The 22,066-nt window shown below is 38.2% G+C and overlaps 1 protein-coding gene across 3 annotated transcripts in view; it reads left to right on the top strand.

Annotated features, from left to right (window-relative positions):
• The first annotated feature begins 756 nt into the window (after positions 1-756).
• Positions 757-22,066, top strand: part of LOC132828045 (casein kinase I) — a 71,409-nt gene continuing 50,099 nt past the window's right edge. For all 3 annotated transcript variants that reach the window (XM_060844970.1, XM_060844971.1, XM_060844972.1), the window contains exons 1-2: positions 757-1,151; positions 21,279-21,389. In XM_060844970.1, the coding sequence (XP_060700953.1) occupies positions 1,076-1,151; positions 21,279-21,389 (187 nt within the window). In that variant the 5' untranslated portion in view covers positions 757-1,075. The remainder of the gene's footprint in view (positions 1,152-21,278; positions 21,390-22,066) is intronic.

Here is a 22,066-nt window from a genome sequence, read left to right as displayed (position 1 = left end):
TTCCCTCCTTATATATTCCATCCCCCTTGCAGTAAAGAAAAACATTCGGTTTGCCTTCCTAATTCCTTGCAGAACCTGCCTGGTACCTTTTTTGAGAATTATGCACAAGGACTCATTGATAAAGCTGGAAAGAATGGCTGGTTATTATTCAAAGTGTTCTTATGTCTTTATGATAATGGATTCTAAAGTAACTGCAGAGCTATATGGTTTGTTTTTTGATGTGCAGATTGCAAGTCCTAAAGTACAATGACAAAACCAGTATAATACTTGGAAATAAAAATAATGCTCACACCGCAGGAAGTTCCAAGGTGAGTCAAACAGTGTGCATCAATCACGTTTCATTGGAATTTCCTTGTGGGTGCAGAATAAACACTGATTTCTTCAATGTTAGACATGAGCAAAAAAGTTGGGTTTTTTTTTTAGTTTGTTTTCCCCTATGGGATTATCACTTCTACTTTTATATACCATGGGACAAAATGTATCTAAGACTTCAATATTTACATCTGCTTTGTCAAGGCAATAGCTTTATGACCAATACAAGGGGCAATTGTATGTCATTACTGATTAGTAAATGCACTCACTTGAAAACTATTGCCTGTTAATGGTAGGTAGTGGGCCATTGATATCTCCTGCAGAGGTAGAGACTGAGGACATTAGGATGATGCCCACTCTGCAGGAGTAGCAGGTCAGTGTGTATGACGTCACCAGCAAGCGCACCACCCTGTCAGTGACGTCAGACAACGGATGTGATGTCAGACCGTTCGCAGTCCGGCAATGGCGAGCTAGAGCCGAGGAAGGAAGAGGGAGAGAGAGTCATTCGAATCCGATGCAATCCTGCGTGCAGGCGGCCAGAATGACAATAAAACTCGGTGGAGCATAATCTACGGCGTTTAACGTGTCGTCTGGTGCGGATATTGTCGGGGTGCGTTTGGAAAGGAGCGAGAAAAGTGTTGGTGAAAATCCCTCTGTCAGAGAGACTGAGAACAGACAGACACACAGAGGGAGAGAAATAGAGTTTCCCTGAGTAACCGGGTTAAAATCAAACTCACACAGTGGGCACCGGGCGAACCCCATCATGGAACTCAGAGTGGGAAACAGGTACCGACTCGGCAGGAAAATCGGCAGCGGCTCCTTCGGAGATATTTACCTGGGTAAGAACTGAGAATGGATATTAGGAACAAAATAAGAGCGAGAATAGTCCTCCTCATAACAACACAGCTTAAAAAAAGCAGTCTGTTCAACATATTTAGTGTTGTCACTGGCCTCCCGTGGGAAAGAACATGGTAATAGTTGAGAAAGAAAAGCTGTCATTCACAGAGTCAATCTCCATATCCACAAAATGCTTCTTGGGAAGATTATGATTCTCAGGGATCACATATAGAAAGAGCTGACTATTAGATAATGTCCAGGGTTCATTTCGCCAGAACAGATGGACCCTTCCATCAATCAAAGGCTAGGATATTAGACATTTCAACCCAGCAACAAAGAAATCGTGAAAGAGGAGCATATCCAACATAGCTGCTTTTTAAAAAAAACACAGCTGATCTATGAAGTAATGCTCCTGGGAATACATGGTGTGGGAATTGAGAGAGGAAGTGGGTGAAATCTTCAATATTTCCCAGTAATGTGAATGCAAATCAAAAATTATCAGTTACTAAGTGGATGATAGTGCTGTATGAAGAAGGGGCTGATTCAAAGTAATTGTTTTGGTAGTGCTAAAGTAGTGAATTGTGGGAGGTTGGTAAACAATTGGCTATATTTCCTGGTGAAAATCATTCAACAGGAGCTAGGAATATCCATTGTTCTTATATAAGCCACAATAATTGTACTTGGATTAAAGTTAGGAAGTGTAATCATCAATAAATCTTTGTGAAAAGGCAATTGATCATTTAAATGTTGAACATCTAGGGGTGGGTACATGGACATGTGCCTTAACATGTTTCTAACTTAAGGTGCTTAGGGTTTCACATATAGGACTGCTGTCAGTGCCATCATGGAAAGATCACAGTTAGCATCACTTTTCCTGTGTGGAGATTGTTCATTTTTGGTGTTGTCAGCAGGAGACCTAGAGTTAACATCTCATCTGGGTATTTCTTGAAATGCACTAACAACAGTTGGAGTTATAAACAATTGCAAGGAAGATTAGTTTAAGATTTGATTGTTTTCATTCTTGCTTGAATCAAATTGATCTTTTATTTTAGCTGAGTTTATCATTGCAATGGAAAATAGTCAAATTAAATATTTTGAGAAGGATGAAGTCTCTTACACAAGCAAAGTACTGCAGATGCTGACAGTCTGACTGTATTTTCCAGCGTCTAATTTTTTAATCTCAGTACTTTAAAATAGTGACTTGCCACCATGTGGGAGAGCTTAATTTATGTTGAACCAATCAGCTGTACAAACCAGCAGAACTGCACAAACTGATATCCAATCAACTATTTGTGATAATTAGAACAATTGTTTTGTGTATCGTCAGTAGAAGTTAGCCTCTGACAATACAAACAATAGTGGAACAGCAATTAGATATTTTCAGCAATAACACCAATATTACTAGAGTCACTGTCTTGTCAGTTTCACTTTGATAATGAAGACTGATTCTTAAGTCCTAAATGTGTATTGCTGATTTCAACATTGGCAAAATGTAATCACTTTTGGGGAAAACATTAATCTGTTATGGATTTTAAATATTCTAAAATAAATTGGAAACTTTTGTTGTTATGAAAAAGTATCATCTTCCACCAGATGCTGTTTTAGATAGCTGCTGTGATGACTTTCCTTGTACTGCTGTAATATAAATGCATTGATATTGTTATGTCTTAAAGAGCTCAGAAGAATCTTGGGTTTGGTAATTTTCCAGAACTATTCTGAAGGCAGTAGTGCTGCTGCTGAAAGCTCTTGCTCTGATAGTGAAACTTTCCAGGCACTTTGTTCCCAGTTTTCTAATGCTGTCACTGCACTGAAATCTTGCTGAAAACGAGTGGGGTGATGTTGGGTGAATTTTCAAGAGCACCATATTTCTACCTTGTCTCTCATTTCCTTCTGAATTCACATTGAAACCATTTTCAAATTTTGTCTGGTCCTGTTTATGAACAATGATTAAGGCTTGCATTGTTTCAGGAAATGAATCATCCACTATTACACAAATATGCCCCAGGTCAATGAGTGCTTGGTGAACAAACTCAAATGTATAGTGGGATCAATTTTTCCTTTAAATAATAAACAAAACTCCAATATAGGGAATTTTATTATGGTCATACTTAGGGTCATCCGCACTTTTAGCACATTCTTAGAGATTCCAATGATTGATTTTTTTTTAGTATTTTGGGGACTTTTTTTTGCTTTGATATACTGTCTTTTGCCATTTTATGCCTGACCCGTTCCCTTTACACAAGGAATATATGTTGTGTGGTCTCGTATGTCTGTCAACTTATGCAACAATCTTAGTCTTTCGGTGGGGGAAGTCTCCACTTGTTTAAATGGCAGCCTAGATCATTCCTAAATTTCTTTTTTATCAAAATTTGGTGTAGAATTCCTTGATGAAATTGAGTCTCTTTCATGGTTGAAATATACTTTAAAAAGCATAGTTTTAAGAATCAATTTTCAGTATGTTCTTGGTTGGATTCTCTTTTTTGTCGTGACTTGTGCATTGCCTGTCACTTCCCCCTCCCCCTCAAGGCCTTGATTCCTTTGTTTCTTTGTCCTGAAGCTGTATTGTGTAATTTGTTTTATAAAACACTGTTCAGATGGATTTAGAGAAGGTGCAAGAACTAGTTTTTGTTGATGAAACCTGTCTAAAAGACCCAGTTAGTTTCAAATGAGAACGCAAACATCATTGAATATCAAAGTGCTTTATTTTGTGTTTTTATTTTCAATTTTCTTTATTGTTTAGAAGGAAAATGTTGTACTTGGTAGATAGATCTCAAAAGCAGAAGTACCCTGCAAGTCCTATTTAAATTCTGAACTCAGTCCAGCTGATGCTTAACAGCACTTTGTAATATCATTTGAATGTGACTGACAATCTTGTGCCATCTGGCCATTAATGGATTTTATTCTTTTTCTTAAATTATACTGCTTGAGGTTGCATTTTCTTTTACGTGCAGTTAGCAAAGTGAGCAGCTTCAGAACAAAAGAACAAAATCAAAATTAGATTGTAAGCTTTTGCAAGTAAAATTGATTTTCAAAAATATCTCGAAGGGTGAAGTTTTGATCCATTTTATTTAGGAAAATAAAGAAATTAGTAACAACCTTTTGCTCCCCCTCCTAGAATGTTGGGAGACTTTTTCAAGCAGACTTGAACCTCATTGGAAATAAGAACAAAAAGTGCTGGAAAAAAAACTTAACAAGTTTGTCAGCATCTCCGGAGAGAAATACAATAATGTTTTGAGTCATATTGGACTTCTACTTTCTGTCTTTATTTCATATCTCCAGCATGTGCAGTACTTGCTTTTATTTGAACCTAATTAGCCCCACTTATCAGTTTTTAGAGCAAACCACTATGGAAGTCAGACGACTCTGGTTTACTGCCTTCTGTCTCATCTGGGTAAGGTTGCCTTTCATTTGATCTTGGAACTTGAACTTGGTTCCGGCATTGCCAGATGCTTTGCCACAACTATTTGGTATGAATCCAGTGGATGAAGAAGCGGAGTTGTGCTGATGACTTCCCTTTTTGTTTTACCAGTACATGAATTTTGCATCACTAATTTTGCATCGGAGTTTGATGTTTTTCCAATAATTGTACTTGTGGGTCATTAATTTCCAATTTGCCAACATCTAAAATGTTAAATTCTTGCCCTTGTCTTAGAACCCTTTCTGGACTTGTCCTTTGCCACTCTATTCTGATATCCTTTGGTGCTCACATTTTCCAATCCGTTGATTTGGCATTTTGTAAAATGTTAACTGAAAATAATACATCTCCAATTTATTGAAGATTTGTGATGAAATAGCCTGAAATAGAAGTCATTCAATTAAATTATCTCCTGAGAGCAACTCTGCTAAGAACACACATCTTTAAATGTGATTTGGGTTTTCTGTTAAATAGTTTGACCCACAAAGCTGCAGTGTGAAATGTTCAAGTCAGCTTGTTTGTACTTAAAGGTGATTTGTGACATGTGTTTTGTCTGACGCCTTCAAATGCCCCAATCTTTCCTTTTTGGAGAACAGTAGTGTGTGAAACTGATGTCATAACATGTCTACTGAAGTCATTTGACACACGACACAAGCGGGAAGCAAAGTGGCAATTGCTCTTTTTGGAAATGTGTTTGTCTCCAAGCAAAGTAATTGTTTTGGACAAATGCTTCTCCAGATGTGCATGGGTGGGTGGCTTCCATTTGTTTCACTTCCTACCATGGGTATCAGCATACACGTGAACCTTTGTAGCTCTTAGAAGTCCCTCCCAAAACCGGGGTCGCATAAAAGTGAATTGCTGGCATGAGTCTGGGTAGCTGTCATTTAGAAGAGTAAAAAGAAAATAACACTGGTAATTTATATCAGCTTATTGAATAATATAACTGGACAAAAATGCTTTCAACCATAAAGCATTTTAAAAACAATAAGCTTGCTTTTGGGCATCTGATGCAAAGCATTCATCAGATACGTTCTGAGTTATTTTGGTTGTGGCATTATCATAAATGTCCTACACTGGCACGAATACGACAATTTCAATTTCTGAATTATTCCCCCTACTACTCTGCTGAAGTGCCATAATGAAAGCTTGTGCTTAATCAGCCCACTGCTGAAACACTGGAACCGATAGTGCGGCATCAAAGTATTTTGTCATCTCTGAGCAATCTTGACACTCTATCACAATGCTAGACGTTTTTGTTTCATGAAGTGGTAACACCAGCAAGTTTTGTTCTAAACTTTTTGTTGGACTCTGATTTGCTCCACAAATGAATAGATATATGTTACATTTCTGGTGAGATACCTACTCTGACGACTTTCAAGACCATTCCGATACAGCCGCCTTAACCTTCGGCCAGTGGTTGCTCCCTGTTCTCATAGCACATTTGGTCTCTTAGTTTGAAATTAGCTTTACACTTCATGCATTTTATGAGTAGTCTCATTTTTTTTTGCCACTCAGGAGTTTGCTCTTTGAGACTTCTTTCAAATTCCTGTGCATTTAGGTTGGTTAATGCAATTAATGTATATTTTGGCTGAAAAAGTGGGTTCACTTACATGGCATCTGTATGTGAACACATGATTTTGGGGGCCAGTAAAATGACCATCTTATGTTGGTTGAATTATGAGCACCATCTGTAGCATATACGAAATTTCACCAATTAAAATGCCAGGAGTCCACTTGGTTGCCTTGATGTCAGGAACGAGAAGATAAGCAGCAATAAATTTAAATAGTGCATGCCTTTCTAAAAAGCCCATTCCACTTTTTTGAATTCTCTCTAACTTAATTAATAGTAACTTTTCCACTTGATCTTCCATTCAAATATCTGCTTGTTCCACTTGCTGTTCAAATGTGCAAAAATAGAACTATAAAACTAATTGGTGTGCATATTATTGAAATGAAAGGTATAGTTGAAGAACAGTTACTTAAAGTTGGTCTAATTACTTTCAGTGTTATGCTTAAATGCTTAAGTATTGATAAGTGGTGAGCGTGTTTTAATCACTTGTGTTCTTATACATGATGTTTTACATGGGAACAGGAAGTTAAACGTGGTCCTCTTTAGTTAGAGGAATTAATTACTGTCTTGAGACACCAGCAAGAAGAATGACGTGTTGTGAAACGTATTTTTCATCAAATGGACCTCAACAGATGATTGTGTATAATTGACTCAGTGTTTACTCACTGTTAAATAACAAATATGCAGTGGAACTTCATAACCCTAAGTTTACAGAATGAATAGAACTGCATTTATATAGCATTCTTACTGACCAGCAAATATCTTAAAGTACTTTTCCAGCCAACAAAGCACTTTTCAAGTGTAATAGATGTTGAAACATAGGAAACCCAATAAGCTCTCTCAAACAACAACAAGATAATAACTAGATCATTCGTTTTAGTGCTGTTAGGCATTGACTACAACACCAATAATGGTTATGAGCAATGCTTTGGAATAGTGCTTGCTTTGAGATTTTTTTTGTCCACTTGGGCTCAGTTTAACACCTCATCTGAAAAACGTCACCTCCATTTGTGCAGCACTCCCTTAGTGCTGCACTGGAGAGTCAGCCATGATTTTTGTGCTTATACCCCAGAAAGAACCCAGAATCTTGTGATTCAGAAGTGAGAATTCTACCACAAAGGAGTATTATGTCTTTAAATATTTGTAACTTCAGAGAAGATTTATTTTCACTATGTTACCAATCTGTTCTACCACAGCATGGAAAAATTGTAGCTCCTGACCTTGAGCAACAATTCAGCATTAACTAATGCATTTCAGAGACGTGGCTAGAACAAAGCTCTCCGCGTAACCCCACATATTTTATGAAAATTTTAATGAACTTTTACTAAGTTGTATTGTCAGAGACTTGGGAGAAATATTTGCCCTCTGCCTTAATCATTGGATGGTGTAGGGAGGACAACCGTAAAAGAGAAGTCATGAGGAAGCTGATTTGATTTAAATTATATGTTAGCCTTTATACTCAAAAAGGAGCAACACATGGGTCACTTGCATGATTGTCTCAAAAACAGTGTGTGTTATTTTTAGTTACTCCATCAAAATTTCAATGCCTTTGAGAACAAATAACCAGCATTTTTTTTTAAATCGTTAGACATTTGAACAATGAAACAGAGAGAGTATAATTACACATAGGTATACAACAGTTTCAGCAATAATTCTTCCTCCGTCATAATGAAATCCAAAGTGTGCTAATGTCATTCCTGTTTAGTAATATTGCATTACAACCTTCAACCTGGTTATAATTTATTTGAGTTATTACTGGCTGTATGCTGTACTTCTTCCTACTGATGTTGATGTAATCTGGCCTGTCCATTTATTTTTGTACCCGGCACTTGGGATTTAATTCTGGAATGCTGTTTTTTAAGCAGTGATTTGCAAAATCAATGCAGCCTTCTTAATGGATCTTCATTTTCCTGAGCATCACCCTTACGTTCTCAGTTGTCAGCTCCAATTTCTAACAGTCTACTGTATTTTTTTTTAACATACCTAAAATCTTCAAAGAATGATTTTTTTTCTATCCAAGGTTTTGGGACTGCTGTTTAGGGATGACTTTACAGTTGATTTTAAAAGAACTGTACTTGGGGAGTGAAAGATGAAAACAAATATCCAACTGTTGTATTTCAGTAAATCTTAAATTGAAGAACAAATGATGTGTTTTTTTTAAATGAAGGGAACTCCAAATTTTAGGATATCCCTCCTTCCTTTTATTTTTCAGCAAAATAAAAATCACCGTTTAAAATCTTTACCACTCCCCACAGCATATCAAGACTTTGTGTGAACTCTACTTTGTGTGCAGCTTAGGAAGGAAATAAAACTGACAGCTAAGCTGGAACATTGCAGAAGTTTTAGTTAAATCAACTTATTACTGGTATAATACAAATGTGAAATGTTTTGATTCTTTCTAAACAATGTGAATCACTCTAATATCATGCATAGTTCTGTCTAGTTTCTTGAGTTGAATCTGTAGACTTTAAAAAGAAAGTGAATGTTACACTGAAAAATCCTCAGTTTGAAATCCAAGTTGCAGAGCCACTGCAAAGAAGTATTGATTATTTAGTATCATTTTTAAAAATTAATTCACAGGCTGAGGGCATTGCTGACTAGGCCAGCATTTATTGCCCATCCTTAATTGCCCAGAAAACAGTTAAGAGTCAACCCCATTGCTGTGGGTCCAGAGTCACAAGTAGGCTAGACCAGATAAATATGACAGTTTCCTTCCCTTAAGGATGTTAGTGAACCTGGTGGGCTTTTCTGACAGTCGAGAATGAATTGATTCATGGTTGTCGTTAGACTCTCAATTCAAGATTTTATTGAATTCAAGTTCTTTAATATTAAGACCATAAGATATAAGTTTGTGAGAAGATTTGTAGCTCGGGTGCTCGTTGTTGTGGTTCTGTTCGCCAAGCTGGGGATTTGTGTTGCAGACGTTTCGTGCCCTGTCTAGTGACATCCTCAGTGTTTGGGAGCCTCTTGCGAAGCGCTTCTGTGATGTTTCCTCCGGCATTTATAGTGGTTTGTCTCTGCCGCTTCCGGTTGTCAGTTTCAGCTGTCCGTTGCAGTGATCGGTATATTGGGTCCAGGTCGATGTGTTTGTTGATAGAATCTGTGGATGAGTGCCATGCCTCTAGGAATTCCCTGGCTGTTCTCATTTTAGCTTGTCCTATAATAGTAGTGTTGTCCCAGTCGAGCTCATGATGCTTGTCATCTGTGTGTGTGGCTACTAAGGATAGCTGGTCATGTCGTTTCGTGGCTAGTTGGTGTTCATGGATACAGATCGTTAGCTGTCTTCCTGTTTGTCCTATGTAGTGTTTTGTGCCATAAGACATAGGAACAGAAATTAGGCCATTCAATCCATCAAGTTTGCTTTGCCATTCAATCATGGCTGATAAGTTTCTCAACCCCATTCTCCTGCTTTCTCCTCATAACCCTTGATCCCCATGACAATCAAGAACCAATGTATTTCCATCTCAAATGTACTCAATGGCCAGGCCTCTACAGCCTTCTTGTGACAGTGAATTCCATAGATTCACCACTCTCTGGTTGAAGAAGTTTCTCCTTCTCTCTGTTCTAAAAGGTATTCCCTTTACTCTAAGACTGTGCCCTCGGGTCTTAGTCTCTCCACCCACTCTGTCCAGGACATTCAGCATTCTGTAAGTTTCTATTAGATTCCCTCTCCTCCTTCTCAACTCCATCAAGTATAGACCCAGAGTCCTCAAACGTTCCTTAATTGTTAAACTTTATATTCCTAGGACCATTCTCATAGACCTCCTTTGAACACACTCAAGGGCCAATACATCATTCCTGAGATATGGTGTCCAGTACTCCAAATATAGTCTGACCAGAGGCTTATAGAGCTTCAGAAGTGCATCCCAGCGTTTATATTCAAGTCCCCTTAAAATTAATGCCATTGTTGCATTTACCTTCCTAACTACTGACTCAGCCTGCAAGTTTACCTTGAGAGAATCCTGGACTAGAACTCCCAAGTCTCTTTGCACTTCAGACTTCTGAATTTTCTCCCCATTTAGAAAATAGTCCATGCCTGTCGTCTTCCTACTAAGGTGCATGAGCTCACACTTCCCCCATGTTCTACTCCATCTGCCATTTCTTTGCCCACTTTCCTTACCTGTTCAAGTCCTTCTGCAGCCTGCCCACCACCTCAATGCTACCTGTGCCTCTGCCTATCTTTGTATTGTTGGCAAACTTAGCCAGAATGCCGTCTGTTCCTTCATCATTAATGTAGAGAGTAAAAAATTGTGGACCTAACCCTGAGTCTTGTGGAATATCACTTGTCACCATCTGCCATCCTGAAAAAGACCCTTTTATCCCCACTTTCTACTGGACAGCCAGGTTTCTATCCATGCTTTGACTTAACATCATGAGCCCTCATCTTACTCAGCCTCCTGTGTGGCACCTTGTCAAAGGCCTTCTTGAAGTCCAGGTAGATAATATCCATTGGCTGTCCTTAGTCTAACCTGCTCATTACTTCCTCAAGGAATTCTAGCAGATTTGTCAGGCACGACCTCCCCCTGATGAAACCATACTGACTTCGTCCTATTTTACCATACACTTCCAAGTATTCAGAAATCTCATTCTTCACAATGGATTCCAGCATCTTACCCAAGACAGAAGTTAGGCTAATCAGTCTATAATTTTCTGTCTTTTGCCGTACTCCCTTTTTCAAGTGTTTCATGTGTCATGTTAGTGGTTTTCCAGTCCTCTGGGACCCTATCTGATTCTAGTGATCCCTGAAAAGTCACCACTAACTCCTCCACTATCTCTTCAGCTATCTCCCTTAGAACTCTGGGGTGTAGTCCATCTGGCCCAGATGATTTATCCACCTTCAGGTTATTCAGTTTTTCTGGCACCTTCTGTTTGGTGATGGTCACTGTACTCAGCTCCGCCCCCTGATTCGCTTGATGTTTTGGGATATTGTTCGTGCCTTCCTCCATGAAGACTGATGCAAAGTAAGTGTTCAGTTCCTAAGCCATTTCCTTATTCCCCACTACTATCTCTCCAGTGTGGTTTTTCAGCAGCCCAGTGTCCACTTCTGCCTCTCTTTTGTCCTTAATATAACTAAAGAAACTCTTACGGGTTTTCCTTTCTATTACTGGTTATTACTCATATTTAATCTTCTCCCTCCTTATTTCTTTTTATGTTGCCCTGAGTTGGTCTTTGTAAGTTTCCCAATCCTCTGGTTTCTTACTGTGCTTTGCCATGTTATATGCCTCCTTGTTTGTGTTTATGCTATGCCTGACTTCTCTCGTCAGCCATAACTGCTTCGTCCTCCCTGTACCATGCTTCTTTTTCCTCAGGATGAATCTCTGCTGTGTCACCTGAATTGCTTCCAGAAACTCTGCCATTGATGTTCTACTGTTTTTCTTGCTAGGCCCCTTTCCCAGACAGTTCTACCCAGCTCCTCCCTCATGCCTCTGTCATTACCTTTATTCAGCTGTAATACCATTACCTCTGATTCTATCTTCTATCTCTCAAATTGCAGAGTAAATTCAATCTTATTATGATCACTGCCTCCTAAGGGTTCCTTCACCTTAAGCCCCTTCATCAAGTCTGCCTCATTGCACAACACTAAATTCAGTATTGCCTGTTCCCTGTGGGCTTCACCATAAGCTGCTCCAAAAAATCATCTTGTAGACATTCCACAAATTTATTTTCTTGCACATCACTGCCAACCTAATTTTCCCAGTCTGCCTGCATATTGAAATCCTCCGTGATCACTAAGTTCGTCATTCCTTCACACCTTTTCTATCTTCTGATGTAGCTTGTGCCCCAGTTCCTGACTACTGTTTGGAGGCCTATACGTAAATCCAAGGTTTTTTAACCTTTTGCGGTTCCTCAATTCTACCCACATGGATTCTGCACCATTTGACCCTACTTTGTTTCTTTTTATTGATTCAATTTCATTTCTTACAATAAGGCAACCCCACTCCCTTTGGCCTCCTGTCAATCTTTTTGATAGAATGTATATCCTTGAATATCCAGCTCCCAATCTTGATCCCCTTGCAGCCATGTCTTCATGGTGCCAGCACGTCATACCTGCCAATTTCGGCCTGTGCCACAAGCTCATTTACCTTATTCCTTATACTGCGTGCATTCAGTTATTGACTCGAGAATCCGCACAGGAAAGAAAATACTTACTGTGGTGATGTTGCCGCGTGTTCCTCCTTTTGTCACGAATGTGGTCTAAATTTGAGTTTATTGCAAATCAGACCAGGATTGATAATCAAGGTGAGTTCTTTTGAGCATGAATACAAGAATAGGCAATTCTTGTTTATGGTATTTTTCCAAGCATCTAACCTCCTTTAAAAGAAATTTATGAACTGTGCTCTAACCATTGTTTCTGACAGAGAATTTCACTTTGCGTGTCATGATATTTTTCTTGCCTTTCATTTAACTCTTATGATTACCTGAGATTTGTGCCATCTTATTACTTTTCTGGCCGCTAACATAAATAACTTAGCACTACCTTTATCACAATCTCATTCCATTTTAAGGATCTCAACCAGCTCAACCATTGTCCTCAGTGACAAGACCTTCAAGTTTCAAATCTTTCCTCATAATTCTGTCTCCTGATCTGTCGTAAAATCCTAGTTAATCCTTTACTACGCATTTGCACCACTTACACAAAAGTCCAGTATCTGAGATGAAATTTTCAACCAAATGGTGGCATGATCTAGTACTTACTTTTGGGGCGTTGAATTCCGCCCCCCCACCTCCCATCATCAGCTGATTGCAGTCTGTTACTACCAACCCTGCCCCACAACTAGCATTTGAAGAAACCAAAAAGGGTTTTGTTCTGAACAGAGAAGCTGAATAACCTTCAAATTAGATAGATTTGTACCAGAGTGGGTTTGACTTGGTGATGAGCCATTATGTAGGAAGAACCAGGAGTCAGGGCTTAACTTTAATGAGATCACCTATCACTCAGGTATTCCAGTTTTTTTTATTGCCATTCCATAATAAGGTGGAATGTATTGTACACAGTTCTCGAATTGAAATCTAACTACAGTACTGCACTTAGTGTTATTCTCTGATTTCTAAAATGCATTATTTCACAACTTTTAATTGCATTTACAACTCTCTACTTGTCATTTTTATTTCCATGGTTTATCATTTCACTTTTCCTTCTAATTTGAAATCTAATTTTAGTACTGTGTCTGTTAGAACCATGGAGTATTACTGTGTGAAGAAAGGCCCTTCAACCCATCATGTCCACACTGGTAATCAAACGCTTATTTACTCTAATCCTGATTCCCAGGACTTGGTCCATAGTCTTGTATGCTTTGATGCTGCAAGTGATTGCCTAAATAATTAAGTGGTACAATGGTTTTTGTCTTTAATGTCCTTTCAGGCAATGAGTTCCAGAGACCCAGTGCCCCCTCAATGGAAAGAAATTCTCCTTAAATCCCCTCTCGTATTCCTGTCCCTTATATTAAATCTATGTCTCCCAGTAATTGACCTCTCTACTAAGATGAAGTGTTTGTTTCTGTTGTCTGTCTGTGCTCCTTGATTTTGTTAATCTTCTCTGTCCAAGAAAGACAACTGTCTATGGAGTCCATCTTCACAGCTGAAACTCTCCAGCATGGGCAACATCCTGATGAATGTCCTCTCCTTCCTTTCCAGAACAATCACATCCTTCCTATAGTGTGGGAACCTGAACTCTGTGCACTAGCTGTGGCCTAACCAACACTATATGACTCTATTATAACCAGACTCTCCCATTGGTCCACATGAATCCTTTTATTTTTAAATCAACCTATTGGAATGTGTCATTAACATCTCCAAGGCATGAACAGTACTTTCCACATCACGAGCTCTCCAAATTTTCTTAACCTTTTTCAGACATGTCATTGATACACCCAGTGCAAGTAGGACGTGAATCCAGATCTATTGACTCAGTGCTAGATGCACTACCACTGTGCCATAAGACCTTTCTCCAGAACTCCCTTTTTCTAATTCAGCTCCCTTTTTCTAATTCGCTTGTTCAGAGATGTTATCGACACTCTGAACCTGTGTCTTCTGGCCCAGAGATGGCAACACTGCCACTGTACCACAACATTCTCATCTCCATAGCATGGGGCAATAACAAAATTGAAGGATAGATAGGGGAGGTGGAATGGGCTAAATTAAGATGCAGTTGGAAGAGGAAATAATGCAGTCTAGACCTGCAGTGCTCATCTCTCCATACATCTGCAACCAAATTAGCAAATTAACACATTACAATAAATTACAGGCGATCTCAACTCTTGATATTTTTAAACCAACCTGTTCAGACATGACACACCTCTGGAACAGATGTGACTTGAACACAAGCCTTCTGGCTCAGAGATGGGGATACTGTCATAAACACCAGGTTATTTTTCTTCTTTTGTTGATGTATTATCACCTTACATGCCCAGAGTAATGCTTTATTTAATAGATTTTTTAATTGACCTGTTCAGGTATGTTTGACAGACCTCTGGAGAGTGTGGAACCTGAATCCAGGCCTTCTGGCCAAGAGGTAGGGACATTACCACAGCAGGAGGGGGACAAATGTACTAGCTGCCTAGGATTGTTGATTGCCTTAGCCAGGACCGATTCAGGAATAAGCATATGAGAAGGTCTGTTGACCTGGCTACATCCTTTGTCATGTGTCCAAAGATTACAAACATGGGGCTCAATTGCAGTCAGAAGGATAGCAATAAATTCTTTAAATAGCTAAACAAGGGATACAATCTCCGATGGTCAATATATGTACAGTCCACCAACTCCACAACACTGCAAATTATATACTTTGGCTGGGAGTTTGTGAGCCACCTTTCTCTACAATTGCATGGGATTGCTGCAAGCAACACAAACTCCACCTCCAGTTGGAAAACAGGAGGTCTCCTGAAGAGAAGGCAAGCGCATGTGCTGCTATGAAATTTTAAACTTTTTAAATTCATTGGATTTCACTGGCTAGTCCAACATTTAGCACCCATTCCCAACACTTTAGAGGGCAGTTAAGAGTCTGTCATCCCATTTCTGCCTCAGTTGAAGCAAAACTCTCCGAGACAAAGTGTAGTTTTATCTCCTTCATCTTTAATCCAGGCCCTGGAGGGAGAGAGAACGATCGCCCATGTGCACGGAGACATGAGTTCTCAGTCTTCTCGCGAACAGCAATTTCTTAATGAATTATATAGTCACTTGCGGGGAGGAGCCTCAAGATAAGGCAACATACATGTTGATTAGGTGACCGTTACAATCAGTGAATGTCAATAGTAAATATTAAACCATCTGCTGTTGTACAATGAATAACTGGCTTCACGTAATGAAGGCTTTCACATTGTTAACTGACTTTACATACTGAATGCTTCTTCATCTTGTTAAATGGCTTTACATAATGAATGCTTTTTCACCTTATTAAACCACTGCCCTTGCCTCCAACACCTCATTGTTTACTGCAAGTTCTTAACTGATCTGAGTCATGGACAATAAAAAAAAGGTCATACTGCATTGAATAGAAGTGAGTAATGTTGTACTGGATAGAAAACAATGGACAGGCACAGTCATTTTCTGGTTGGCAAGATGTGCATGTTTGCCATTGGAGTTTTAGCTGAGGCCTCAACTGTTTAGTTATATATAATACTTGGGTGAAGGGACCAAAAGCATGGTTGCAAGATTTCCTGATGGCTCAAAGGTATGTAGAAAGATAAGTTGCAAAGAGTACATAGGAATCTGGAAAGGTACATTTACAATTTCATGAATGGACAAATATCTTGCAACTAAAGTATGATAGAGGAAAATATAAAATGTTCAATTTTGGCAGAAGAATAAACAAGTATCTATACTGAGTGATTGCAAACCTCTGAGATGTCAAGGGATCTGGGGTGTCCTCGTTCATGAAATTAAAAGGTTAGTATTGCAGATCCAACAAATAATTAGGAAAGCTAATAGACTTTTTTTTGCAAGGGGAAAGGAATACTAAAGTAGGGAGATTGTTTCATATTTAGAGTATTGGTGAGACCACGCCTGAAGTACCAGTGTAAATGTTTTGGAAGCAATTCATATTAAATATGTGCAATGAATCGGATTGACTTTTGAGGAGAGGTTGGACAAGCTAGGTTTGTATTCCATTGACATTTAAGGTAAGAAGTGACTGGATTAAACATAGGATCCTGAGATTTCTGTACAGAAGATGTTTCCTGTTTTGGGGGACTAGAAGTAGGGGTCACAGTTCAATTAAGATGAGTGATAATTTTCTTCCTGGAAAAGTGGAGGAATATTTTCTGAATATTTTTAAGGCAGATGTAAATAAATTTGTGATAAGGGTGTGAAATGTTATCAAGGGTAGGGGGCATGTGGACTAATTAGATCAGCCATTGCCTTATTAATTGATGGAGCATGCTTGAGCCGCACAGTGGTCTACTCATGATTCATGTATCTGTTTGGCAGCTCTGCTGAGATACTGTGACTGAGATACTTTCAGAAGTGGATTGCTCAGCAGATTTGGGACTAAGACTAGAAACACACTAATTTGATTCTTGTGATGCAAGAATGGTTAACTTGTATGGTTAAAAATGAAGTCTATTTCCTGATATGGTAACTATTTTTGAAGTAATACAGCATTTAAAATATTGAATTATTAGATGAAATACTTTCCAGAATTGAACTGTGCACTACAGCAATAATAGTTCACTAATACTAATCTAAAAGTCGCATGGGTGAATATGTAAATTCCAAATATGGTTCGTAAAGTCATTCATGCTGCACCAGAGCAGTACCCTTCCAAAAGTTACATTGGCAAAGGTTAACCAGCAATTGGACAAACTTGCTTTTCAGTTATTTCCTTACGGTTTTATCAATTTTAGGTTTAAATTGCCATCTAACAGCCAACTTGTGTTATATTGTGGCCTGCTTAAGTATCATTTCCTTGTATTAATCCTTTCCCTATTATATTTCCCCCTTCAGGGTTAGTCAAAGTCAAAAATCATTTGGTATCCAATATTGTAACTCTTTGGAAGGTAGGAAAGTTGCACAAGAGAAGATCTGATGAATTACCCTTTGATTTCCTGTTCCTGCCTAGCAGAGAAACATCTGACCTCTAATCAATACTGCCAAGATTGATTTCCATTTGGAATCTGAATGATGTGTGAATTTCTGTTGAAGTTTTTATTATTACTTTGTAGATGCTTGTTGCATTGCTAACGGTGGGAGTTTCACCTTCATTCATTTATACGGTTAAAGAATCTTAAAATAAATGTTCTGCATGCTATAAGATTCTTGAAAAAGTGCAACAAGAAACAAGTAAAACAAAAAGGCATATTTTTAAAATTCCCTTGGTCGTGTGTTTGAATCCCAAAGTTTTCAAGATTAATTCACTTTATCTTGTCTCTTACCTAAGTATGTTGACTTGGTAAAGTTTTGTCCACTGTGATCTCTGTAAATTCGCTGTTGCAGTTGTTTTTTTCCTATTTTCTGTATATTTTGTCCAAACACTTTACAAAGTAGACTTCTCTGAAAGTTACCATTGCTAATATTCTGTTATCATCAAGGTTGTGTTCTTTAAAATTTTGAGTTGGCATTTAGACGACTGAATACATGGACCTGTAAATTCAGTTAAATCCCAACATTTGGACTATAAGATAATCAGAACTTAGTTTTTTTTTCAAATCTATTATGTTGGTCTGTGTTAGTTCTAGGTAATTATGAGTAACCGTAATTGCATTAGCATTGGGTTACTGATTGGGGTGAACACTGTGCAGGGTCTGCACTAGGCTTATTTAATGTATTGCTGCAGGCAAGGATACACTTGGGCAAATATATTTTATTTTTGTATAATTGCTTTTTATACAATTACTCTTCCTCACCTCAAACTGTTCCAAGATCACTACAAGCAACATATTAATAGATGCCAGTACTTTCCTGCTCATGTTGTATGATCCAACTGTCTTCTTGAGAGCATGCTACAGTTTGGAGGAGTCACCTGTAATTTTCCTTCTGGCACTTTTTTTTGCAGTCAAGCGAAGAGAGCATAAACATATTTCTCACCGATCATAGCAGTGAAAGCACTACTGTGTGACATTGTAAACATACTGTTGAGCTAAAATTAATTTGTTTACTTCATTTTCTAACTTGAAAATATATATATATTGGAATTTAAAAAAAGTCAACCTGTGACATTAAGTATGCTGTTTTAAAGGTCACATTACCATGAATGTTTATCATTTTACTGTCAGCTTCTCTACACGTAAAATAACCCACAATTTCCTTTACAGCATTACCACTCATGCTGTTTACAGACCTGTGTTTCTTAAGCTTTTTAAACACAGGGATATTGTTGAAGTTGTCAGATGTTGATTGTGACTTTTTCTGAATTGAGCTTATGCGCTCATCCAGCTGATGGAATTGAAATAACATTTCCGACCTAAGGTCCTCATTGGCAAGATGTATATGATTAGATGAAGGTGAGACTATCACCCTCAGAAGAAAATACATATTGCTTCAATGTTATATGTAAGTTTTTTGTACCAGCCACTGTTATAGCCCCTAAGAAATTAGTGCCAAAATAGGATGTTGATTCCAGAACAGCAAAGTATGCATAAGTCAGTGTACTGTGAGACTGGGAAGTTGTATTCTTCTATCTACTTTGCAATAGAGAATGGGGGATTCTGTCAAAACAAGTTTTATTATACTTGGCTACATCTTGTGTATTGGATATGTCATAGCCACAGTCTGGTGGTAGAGAAGATGGACATTGACATTTTTAGCATTGGCAACAGTAAAGTGCACTTTAAACTAGATGATGTTGAGCTTTGTGAATGCTGTTTAAATAACCCAATAAAGATAATTGGTGAATATTGAATCAGCTGATTGCTGTCTTGTTGATCTGTATGAATTCTGAGAGTTCAGAAGGTGGCCCCATGGAGAAAAGTGGTAGGGATGTGGTAATGCTTTTGAAGATCAAAAAGAGTTTCTTGAACTTGCTTGGAAATGGCCATTGCCTGGCAAATCTAGTTTGAATGTTAACCTTGTACTATTGCAAGTGTGAATGTTATCATGGACCTGCTTTATTGTTTGATAGTTATGAATGGAGCACTTCACTAGAATTGTAATTGCACAATTATAGCAATTGAAACAATTAATGGTAGTTGGATCAAGGATACTTTGAGAAATTCCCACAGTAGTGCCCTGAGCTTTGGAAATGGGCCTTCAGTAACCACTAACTTGTCGTGGTACCATTAGCTACTTGACGGTGTTATTCTTGATCCTGGTTGATCTCTGTTTTATTTGGTGCAAGCAATTTGAATCCTGTCTAGCTGTTCTGAACATCAACTCTGATTTCCCCATTTTCTCTTGTCACACACTTGTCCTTTTGTAGGTGGAATTTCAGTATATAATGGTGCACTTTCAGTAATGGACAATATGCCTTTTAGTTCTCTTAGCATGTGTCTAACATTGCACATTTCACTACAGAAGGATGATCAGGGTCCACTATCTGTAGGCATTGTAACATTTTCAAAATGCAAACTGAATTTGCTAGTCATTTTTAGACAATAACTTGAAACCTATATATTGTCTGGGATGTTTGGGAGAAAATTCTTGATCCAGTTGTTTGGAATTGGATCAACTGTATCAAATGTGTTTCGGTAAAGTAACTTGTAAAGATCTGTATTGTTTTGTTCTGCAAAATATGGTGCCCCATTTTCTAGTTGTTTTCTTCTCATTGGATGTGTACAGTTTAGAAGAAGCTATTTATCCCAAACTTGTAGGAATTGTGATTTGCCTAAATTTTTTCAACAACCTCTAAGCAGGTGGAGTGCAGATTGCAAATATAAAGCAGTGCCTATGAGAGGAATAATGCTTTCTGAATGTAATACTGCGTGTTTTATACAGGATAGCATACAAGAGAGTTGAAACAAATTGCCAGTGCTTGACATGGTTACTATAATGGACTCGTTTATTTGTTGATCATTTTGAGGAATAACATTTGTGTCCTTAAAAAATAGTTGCATATGGATAAGAGCAAGAAAAACCGTTGTGTAAAGTGACTGAATAAACGCGATAAATAAATGACTTGGTACTACTTTCCCACCTTTTGATGTTTAAGTCACTTCAGAATTTGTAAATATCTGCCTTTGGAAGCAATCCTGGGAGCTACCAATTGTATTGATTACAGCTGCCTCTGATGCTGTTCTACTGAAAGTGCAATGTTGCAAGTTAGTGCTGATTTCAATATTTCTTTTGTGATAAATTGACTACATCTTAACTTATAAATAGAGTCATAATGTGGCATAAAATGAGTCCATTCTGCCGGTTCTCTGTAGAGCCATATAGTGAGTCCTCCTCTGTACTCTATCTCTTTAGCATTGCAAGTTTAATTCCCCAATTGTCCATCTAGTTTCCTTTGAAGTTCACACTAGACCTTCATAAATTGTGGTTCGGCCACAACTAGAGTATTGTTACCAAACCTGGACACAGCACTTCAGAAAAGATGATGTGAAAGGGTCTTGAGTGGGTGTAGAAGGCATTTACTGGAACTGTTCCAAGGGCATCATAGGACTCCGCTTCCACTACATTCAAGCACACTTGAGTTTTGGATGATTATCACTCCATGCTTCCCCTCATTCTTGCATCTCCTGCCATGGACCTTAAAGCTATACTAAGGCCAGTGTCATTTTCCTTGCCTCAGTTGCACATGCGTTAGAGTAGTGAGTTTCCTTCCATCACCTCTCTCTCTCTCTCTCTCTCTAACCAGGCCGTTTATTTCTTTGTCCACCTTATCTAACCCTGTCTTGAACTAGTGCACTTTCTATCAAATCTACTTTCAAATTCCTTTGCTTCAAAGAAAATGAACCTTTCTTCTTCAACTCTGAATCTGTAGCTAATAGTCTCCTTTCCTGGAGCCATGTGTCCGAACCAAAATTTATTAAAGTTCAACATAACTTCCCTCTTTTGGCACTCCGAACCGATATTTATGAAGTCTGAAGTCCTAAGTAGATTACTTTCTCAACATGTGCATCGATCTGGTTAGTTGCCTGCTCATAGAATTCTGAGGAAGTGCTTTGACTTTGCAGTTTTATGTAAAGAGATTAATTACATTGACGTAAATGGTGATGCGGTGCCTTTTTCAATCTGTCATCCTTTTTGTGAAATTCACTTGTTTTCTTATAGGAACTGACATTGCTGCAGGAGAGGAGGTGGCCATTAAGCTGGAATGTGTGAAAACCAAACACCCACAGCTACATATTGAGAGCAAGATATACAAGATGATGCAAGGAGGTGGTAAGGTTTCACTTCACCTTATTTTGCCTTACTCACTTAATTCTGCATTGTATTGGTAGAATTAGAGGCTTTTGGGGTGCTGTTCATGCTTCTGGATAGTGGGATCAAGTCTTGTGGAATTATTTAAAGGAAACAAGTTCATGGTGACATTGTTGGTTTGTTGCATTTTCCTTGCCTCAGTCACACAAACAATATTTATTAATGGAGTAAATTTCTTTCCTTTCCACTTGTCCAATCCACTCAATCATTACCTATTCCATTTGGTTTAGAATAATGGATGTTACATTATTGTTAATAAGATCAAAGCACCTTTTCATTTCAGTAGTAGAGATTTTAAATTTAACAAAATGTGTTACTGACACAGAGTTAGTAGATTGCATCCAATATTTTGGTGACTTTAGGGCTTAAATAATGACGGTTCTGCCTCTACAGTGGCTGTTTCAGAATAAAGTGGTATTATTCTCATCTGGAGGCAAACATAATCAATGTTTTTTTTTGCAGTGGCACAAGCTGCACTTCACACTTTCTTTCACTGATCTGGAGCATCAGATTCTGTGACTAGAATCTGCAATGTGTGATGGAATAAATGAGGAAGAAGCTTAGATTAGCAATCGCGGATATGATCTTCCTCATTCTGTGAATGCAGCAAAATGCCACAAATAAAACTTCCTTCCCTT

The sequence above is a fragment of the Hemiscyllium ocellatum genome, chromosome 25 (assembly GCF_020745735.1).
Source record: "Hemiscyllium ocellatum isolate sHemOce1 chromosome 25, sHemOce1.pat.X.cur, whole genome shotgun sequence".
Classification (NCBI taxonomy): domain Eukaryota; kingdom Metazoa; phylum Chordata; class Chondrichthyes; order Orectolobiformes; family Hemiscylliidae; genus Hemiscyllium; species Hemiscyllium ocellatum.
Note: the sequence above shows the minus strand (reverse complement) of the source record. Positions and strands in the feature narration are given on the sequence as shown.